At 39.3% G+C, this 8,772-nt stretch overlaps 1 protein-coding gene across 1 annotated transcript; it reads right to left on the reverse strand.

The window, feature by feature from the left end:
• Window positions 1-6,946: 6,946 nt before the first annotated feature.
• Window positions 6,947-8,772, reverse strand: GPR65 (G protein-coupled receptor 65). Its single transcript, XM_015571566.1, has one exon. The coding sequence runs from the start codon at window positions 8,354-8,356 to the stop codon at window positions 7,352-7,354; it is 1,005 nt and encodes a 334-aa protein (XP_015427052.1). The 5' UTR covers window positions 8,357-8,772; the 3' UTR covers window positions 6,947-7,351.

Raw genomic sequence — 8,772 nt, forward strand, 5'->3', positions numbered from 1 at the left:
CAGTGCACCTCTCTGTGGTATTTCTAGAGGCACTTCCTAGTCTACTATTGCAGTCCTGTTATGGGCTCCGTTTAACTGTCTAAAGCAGTGGTTCTCAACCTTCCTAATGCCGCGACCCTTTGACACAATTCCTCATGTTGTGGTCACCCCCAACCATAAAATTATTTTCGTTGCTACTTCATAACTGTAATTTTGCCACTGTTATTAATCGTAATGTAAATATCTGATATGCAGAATATGTTTTCATTGTTAGAAACTGAACATAATAAAGCATAGTGATTAATCACAAAAACAATATGTAATTATATATGTGTTTTCTGATGGTCTTAGGCGACCCCTGTGAAAGGGTCATTCAATCCTCAAAGGGGTCGTGACCCACAGGTTGAGAACCGCTGTCCTGGAGCCAAGACCAGGAATTTGAACAAGGTTCTTTCAAAAGAATGTTCACAAGTTCAATATCCAAGAATGATCAATAGCTTCTAAGAACTGAAGTTAATATTTTTCACAGCATTGGCAAGTCAAGTCATTGCAGGTCAAGATTTCTTGATTATATTTAATTTGAAATTAATTGAGCACATGTTTTCTAGATACCAAAATTTATGTTTATTCTAAAGCTTTGCACTGATCAATGATGTGAAGACTTCCATAGTGCATTCCTTTATTTGGCTTGCTTTTTAAACACCTAATTGCAACATTATTTGAGGAATTATAACCTGTTTTTTAAAAACCCACTGGTACTTAATAAAGGGCTTAATAAAATAACAGGGTAAAAAATAAATTACAGGCCATTATATGTTTAATAATATGCAAATACTGTTAGATTAGAATGTGATTGCATTACTGTTCTTTGGAGAAGAACAGATTTAAACAATTCCAAGTAACAGATGTAATTTTTAAGTGCTGAGATTTAACAATAATAAATTGGAAATTGAAAATCATACATATAGTGAATTATATCTTGACTTTTATAGAAGTAATCTCGTCATAGTAGGCAAAATTGCAAGCAGCTAGTAGTTCAAATGTTTTATGCTTCTATTTATGTGAAGGGTAGCTAGTATTTTCTTATGAGTCAGATAACTAAATAAAAAGCAAGTCACCAATGTTATATCTACAATCTTTCAGAAATAACACAATTTAGCCTATGTTCTCTTACATCTGGACTGATTTTAACAGGCTGAAAAAAAAATACTGAAATGACATATGGAGTTTAAACCAAGTGAAATTATCTGATGATTATTGCTGAGTTTTCCAAAGAGCAGAGAAATGAATGATGCAAACTGAATTTCAGCATTTCTCCCCTTTCATTTCCAACTCATAGGAGAGATTTCTAAATTGTTTATTGGATAGAAAAAAAATATCTCCTTAAGCTCCTTTTTGCTCTTGAAGAGCACCAGTTGGCCATGAACTTCAAAGTTCCAATTAGAACATGATCGTCACCTAGTGGCCACAGACAGGGTCCCTGTGTAATTTTTCTTGGCCTGCAACAAACAATCTAGTAAGAAAAGGATCTTTGGAGGAGAGGAATCTTAACTTCCACATCACTTCCCCCTCACCCAAATTTGACTTGATTTTGCCATCGTCAGCTTATTCCTACAACTAAGGTGCATTCAGCTAGTGCAGCTGATTACATGAACATGGTCACTTTGCACTCCATCTTTAAGCTGTGAAATGGCAAAGGATAAAAATAAATGGTGTTTAAAATTTTCTTTTACTTGAATCGAATCAGGTGTTTATACTATGAAAAAAAACCAACAACAACAAAAAAACACACAAGACATTCTAGCCGAAACCGGTTTGGCTCAGTGGATGGAGCGTCGGCCTGCGGACTGGGGGAGTCCCAGGTTCGATTCCGGTCAAGGGCATGTACCTGGGTTGTGGGCACATCCCCAGGAGGGGATGTGGAGGAGGCAGCTGATCGATGTTTCTCTCTCATCGATGTTTCTGGCTCTCTATCTCTCTCCCTTCCTCTCTGTAAAAGTTCAATAAAATATATTAAAAAAAAAAACCAAGACATTCTTGCTTTCTTTTAAATTAACCTTCTGTTATTTTCCCCCAAAGGCGTCTACCCAACAGATGCAAATAAAACATCTCAGTCAGAACTAGATTTGTCCAGGATAGTAGAGGAAAAGAAAAATGTAGATAAACATTTCCTTACCATCGCTCCCTTGGCAGCCACTGTTGGTTGGCTAGGGGAGGAAGGAGGGAGAAAGGATAGGGAGGGAGAATCTTAGCAATGTCCCCCTGGCTGCTGAGTTAGTAAATAAGGAAATGAAAATTCACATATGGTGCATTCTTTCAGAAATTAAGGCAGTGACGAGTATTTGACTAGTTGGTATTAGGCATCTTACAGCACAAGCAAGTGCTACAAAGGACGAGGTATTTGTTTGTTAGTTTTTGTGAGATGGGGCAGGTTGTGTTGTCTCTGTATGTGTCTATGGATATGTATTTGTGTGTGGATGTGTCTGTCGGAGGAGCAGCCTGCTGATTCATGGCAGAGTCACCTGATGGACCTAGACAAAGAAGCCTATTATCACAAAGGCCTTTGTGGGACTGGGTGTTATAGTAGCTGTTGTGTTTCCATAGCAACCTGTGGATGGGTTCAACTAGAAAGGATCAGGGGCCCTATGCATAAATGACAGGGTGAAGCCCAGGGCAAGATAAAAGTGATGTAAAAAGAAATGCCTATATGCTATGCATCACATATTCTTTTTTAAAATTGGTATATCTGCTTAAAAAATAATCAAGTTCACAAGGTCAACTGAGGTAATAGATGAATATTATTTATTTGACTATGACATTAAAGAATAGAAATATAAGGTCTTGGGGGGGGGTGTTCAGCTTAGACAGAAAAGAGAAAAAGGAATAAATCAGGATGAGAAAGCAGATTTTCTCAAGATGCTCCTGGGGAGGTGATGCTGTATAACAGGAACCAAAAGAGGTGGTTGTGTTGGTTGTATTTCAAGTTCTTAACTGGAGGTTTTAGATCTCTCTGCTCTATCACTTCCCTGGCCTATCCAGAGGTCTAATTGAGTTCATTAAGTTAAAAATGACATTCTTAATAAGAAAATAAAAAGTAAAAATTTAAAAATGGATATTTACCTGTGTGTTTATGATAATGTCCTGAGCATGTCTCCTCAGAATTATGAACTCTTATGAGCAGGCATATTGAGGATGTCCCACAGAACCAGGAACAAGGAGACCCTTAAAGTGCGTTAGTGGATGTATGTAACCAACCACCTGGAGGAAGTAACCGTAGCAGTGCGTGTGAGAGCCAGCTCTTACCAGCCCACATGGCTACATGCCTACCCACAGGGTCCTTCCAGGGACTTTTCTATGTCTTAGGGAGCTGGCCACCAATCCTGATAAAGATGAGAATAGTAATAATGCTCTAATCAAAATTTACAAAGTGTTTTTTTACACCTACTTGTTAAAAGCAAGCGTTCTTATTGTCCTTGCAGTTTATAGGGAGAGCACAAAACATACCTGAGGTAAAAAATCTCATAGGTAAGTGGACCGGTAGTGTCCCAATGTAGGTCTTCTGACAACAGAGTCCCAGGTGAGGTCTTATTCCTTCCAGAAGTACTTTTGGTTTTTAATGGAGAATTTTAATCAAGAGCCAAAAAAACCTTTTAAAACTACAGGCTTAATTTCCCTATGTTGGGAGTATAGATAATTTCGGATCATGTCTGGAGGCTTTGCACTCAATCATCTGAGCATCCTCCCAGCATGGATTCTCCATGAATGGCCCTGCTCTGATAGGAAGGATAGGCTGCCTAAAGGTTTTGGCAGCCTGGTTTATATTGAAACTTAGCTCGCAACATCCTAAATTGATGGTTTTGCTGTCAATCATTGGGTAGAACATTCTTTTTCTTTTTAATATATTTTTATTGATTTCAAAGAGGAAGGGAAAGGGAGAGATAGAAACATCAATGATGAGAATCATTGATTGGCTGCCTCCTGCATGACCCCCACTAAGGAGGGAGCCCTTAACCAGGGCATGTGCCTTTGACTGGAATCAAACCTGGGACTCTTCAGTCTGTAGGCTAATGCTCTATCCACTGAGCCAAACCAGCTAGGGCTAGAACATTCTCATTAAAGGTACCACACATATGTATTTGCTACATCTCTTCATATAACCAAGGTAAAATATTTTTTTAAAATCCTCACTCAAGGACATGCGTTCCCATTGACTAGAGAGAGAGAGAGAGAGAGAGAGAGAGAGAGAACATCAATTGGCTGCTCTCTGTATGCATCCTGACCAGGGATTGAACCCAAAACTTTTTAGTGTACAGGGAGATGCTCCAACCAACCGAGTCATCCAGCCAGTTCTCTGTAACAGTATAATTAAGATCTATAGGGATTATAATATTCCCAGAGGTATTAATTAATGAAAAAACTCTCCTTTTCCCCCTCTTCCTGACCAAAATTCAGTGTCTATCCTGAACAGCTCTTCATGCATATGTCTTTAGCATGCTTAATAAAAGAAATAGTAGAAATGTTTAAAGAGTAAATAAATAAACAAAAGGAGCAAAGCAACTCTGGAGAGAAGTCAGGATTCTTAGGAAGTCTTGTGATCTTGGACAAGACATGAGACTTTAACAAGTATTCAACTCACAGGCTGCTAATAATTTGTCAATAATTAGTCACACAGCCTAAAGCATTTTAATTACCCTTTCTTAAAAATTGATTTGAGAGACACATTGATTTGTTGTTCCACTTATTTATGCATTCATTGGTTGCTTCTTTTATTTATTTAATTAGAAATATATTTGTATTGATTTCAGAGAGGAAGGGTGAGGGTACGAGATAGAAGCATCAATGATGAGATAGAATCATTGATCAGCTGCCTCCTGCATGCCCCACAGTAGGGATCGAGCCTGCAACCCAGGCATGTGCCTTGGACAGGGATCAAACCTAAAACCTTGGTGTATGAGGACAATGCTCTAACCCACTGAGCAACCCGGCCAGGGCCTATTTTAGTTACTGTTCATTTTAATGGTATACCTCCAATTTTTCAGAATATGTGTTTCTCTAAGTGCCCAGGCACAATTTATTAATTCTCTACAAACTTTAGGACCAGAAAAATTCAAAGAACAGAAAATGTACATATGGCCTTCAAGCAAGGTTTTACTCCTATGTACACACCATCATGGAAATTTTCCTGGAAAATGAGTTAGTTTGTGCACTTATTGTTCTTTTTAGTGTGTATCTAGATATTGGTTTTTTTAGTGTGTATCTAGACATTCATTATTGAAGGGAGATGGGACTTGTTATCTGGCTTTTTGTGAGACTAGCAAATGGAATCAAAACATTTATTATCTGATCATTTGCGGGGGGAGTAGAAGGAACAGATAAGACAAAGAAGGAAAAAGAAAAGGAGAAGAGTAGGATAAAAATCTTTAAAAATACATCGGCTAGGTCCACCCAGCATGGTTCAGTGGTTGAGCATTAACCTATGAACCAAGAGGTCACGGTTCAATTCCCAGTCAGGGCACATGCCCGGGTTGTGGGCTCAATTCCCAGTGGGGAGCATGTAGGAAGCAGTCGACCGGTGATTCTCTCTCATAATTGATGTTTCTATTTGTCTTACCCTCTCCTTTCGTCTCTGAAATCAATAAAAATAAAATAAAATAAAAATAAAAACACATTGCTTAGGAAAACTGTTCACCTAATACCTACTTAAAACTAGCAGAGTAATTTCTATAATGACAGCTCAAAAGAATATATTATATCAAGACTCTCTAAATATTATAAGTCCTAAAAGAAGTCCCCTAATATAAGATTTAATATAATAAATGTATTTTTTTTATCTGTAATGTCTTTTTGTCTTAACATTAAGCTTCTGGTAATTTCAACTACTATGTACTTAACTGTGAATATTTAAAAATCAAAATAAAACAAAAATATGATTTGAAAGAAAGTAAAGAAGGTCGTTGAGCAGCTGAAAGAGCTTCCACAAAGCTCGTGTGCTTTATATCATGGAAGAGCCTTCAAATTGTCACTCTAGCCCATTTACTTTTCTTTTATATAGAAGTGACTAGGTTTCTGAACTGATGTGAGCTTCACTAGGCCTCATGAGACCATATATTTTATAACCGCAATAATAAACACAAAACAGTATTTAGAGTGGGCTCAATAATTATTTAGTAACTAGAGGCCCAGTGCACAAAATTTCTGCACTGGGGACGGGGGGTCCCTCAGCCCGGCCTGTGCCCTCTCATAGTCTGGGACCCCCTCAGGGGATGACCATCTGCTGGCTTAGGCCTGCTCTCCAGGGGATTGGGCCTAAGCTGGCAATCAGACATTCCTCTGGCAGCCCGGTAGCCCTCGGGGAATGTCTATGTCCTCAATGGTGTCCCGGATCAGGGTAGGGGTCCCACTTGGGTGCCTGGCCAGCCTGGGTGAGGGGATAATGGCTGTTTGCAGCTGGTCACACCCCCTTAATGGTGGGGGTCCCCACTGGAGTGCCTGGCCAGCCTGGATGAGAGGCTGAGGACTGTTTTCTGGCTGCCCGCACCCCCTTTAGGGCAGGCCAAACCTGCAACTGAAGCTCCCAGTCTCTCCTTTATTTCTTTTTTTTTAATTCTGGGATTTATTTACCTTCTGTAATTAAAACTTTGTTGCGAATCCAGTTCCTAGGCTGGCTGGCTGAAAGCAGTTATCTGGGGTTTGTTTAGCTTCTATAACTGCAACATTGTTGCTTAGACTGGAGCTCAGAGCCTGGCCGCGGCAGGCGGGGAACCTTGGCTTCCTCCATTGCCGGGGCAACCAAGCCTCATGTTTGCTTCATCTGCATGGCTGTCGGCCGCCATCTTGGTTGGCAGTAAATTTGCATATCACCCTGATTAGCCAATGGGAAGCATAGCAGAGGTATGGTTAATTACCATGTTTGTCTATTATTAGATAGGATGAGTGAGAAGATTAGAAGAGGTATTTTGTGGTTGAGGTTGTTGGAGACAAGGACATATGGTTGGGAGATGTTATAGCTAACAGTTTAAAATCTATAGAAAGAGTGAGAAAAATAATAAAAACCAGACATAAAGGTTACCAAATTAAAGACACACAGTTCTGCATATCTTACTAACCTCTGAGAGATTACAGCATAGATACAAAAACAATTGCCATCAACAATAACAATTCTGAGTAATTAGGAAATATTAGATTTTTTTTTAATATTCATTTAATAAAAGCCAAGGAGCTGCACAGTGCACTTTCAACGTATTTCCCCATCAGAGAGGATATTAAAATATTCCCTCAGTTGGAAAACTTGGTTCCATCCCATGCTAGGTTTCCTTTTCAAAATGTAATCTTGATGATAAAATATTGTGCATCTTAAAACAATTCCTTGGTTCTATTCCAGGGTGTCTAACTCCACAGTATCTTTGGTAGACATAGAAAATATGCTTTTTCTTTGTCTTTGTGATTTATTAAGTTTCCCAGTACAGAATTTTAATATATTCCACATATCGGATCTTCCTGTTTCAGTCACAAAACAATACAGAATTGGATCAGCGACACAATTTAAACTCGTTAATGCACCCGTGACTCTATATATTTTATAGGTCTGCTTCCCATACTTTTGGTCAACTATAGGCTCTAAAATGCTGCGGAGCAGCAACATCACATGAAAGGGAGTAAAGCACAAGACAAAAGTCAATGTGATCGTAACAAGTAGTTTTATGATTCTTTTCCTCTCACTGTTTTCCGTGGCTCGATTGAGTTGCACTGCTTGGTAAACTTTCAGGTTGCAAACCATCATGATGACCATAGGTATAGCATAGCCCATACACGTCCTAAAGAAATTTAACCGAATTTGCCAGTCCGCCAAAGGGTATCTGTCATAGCAAAGAGTAAAAGTAGACTTATTGGTGCCACAGTATTCTGTAGATATATCATCTTCCCACAAAATGGCAGCATTGAAGATGGTTTCTACTACCCAGATGGACAGGCTGACCATGAATGCAAATCTTCTTGTTCTTAGGAAAAAGAACTTCAGAGGGTAGACAACTGCTAGGTACCGGTCCACAGCAATGCAGGTGAGGAAGGCTGTGCTGCTGTAAAAGTTCATGTACATGAAGAAAGCACACCCCTTGCACAGGGCAGGAGAGAAAGTCCAGTTGTCTTGATTCCAAGTATAATGAATCCAGAGAGGGAGAGTGAGAGCATACAGCAGATCGGACAGTGACAAGCTGAAGAGATAAATGCCTAATTCATTTTCTTTCTTTGCTTGCAGAAAAGACACACAGAGAGACCCAATATTGGCTGGAATGCTGACTATTATCACGAAGATGTAAACAATTGGAAACAAATAGTGATCCAAGTCGTGCTGCTCATCAGTACATGTGCTGTTGTTCATTTTCTTCTTTTCAACGTGGCAGTTACATTCGTTCTTAGGAGCTAAACAGCAAAGTAAGTCTTGCCTTGTTTAGTTTGTCCTCAACATCGAATTCTCTTTCACTTTTCAATTTTCTTTGCTTCCAAAAGTGCTGGTTAATATATGAATGCTTTTAAAGAATGGGCATAGATCCCTTTTCACACAGATGTCAATGATGTGGAGTCAGGATCCAGGCCCCTGGCAGTTACCTAGCGTGGCCAGTTGATTCTAGTGGGTGGACGTCCATGTGTTTATCATCACGGAATGCTGGTAAGGAAACCCTCAAGGATCAATCTTTCAGAGCCTGTTGTCCCCAGTTTGTTTGGCGTGAATCTCAGGAGGTTGGTGCAAACATAAATAAATTTCACAGAGATTGACATCTCTTTTTAAAATGCCTT

This window comes from Myotis davidii, unplaced genomic scaffold, assembly GCF_000327345.1.
Source record: "Myotis davidii unplaced genomic scaffold, ASM32734v1 scaffold732, whole genome shotgun sequence".
NCBI classification, from domain to species: domain Eukaryota; kingdom Metazoa; phylum Chordata; class Mammalia; order Chiroptera; family Vespertilionidae; genus Myotis; species Myotis davidii.

What these genes read in the sequence shown, in the direction of transcription:
- GPR65 (XM_015571566.1), bottom strand. Translation starts at nt 8,356, where the DNA reads ATGAACAACAGCACATGTACTGATGAGCAGCACGACTTGGATCACTAT.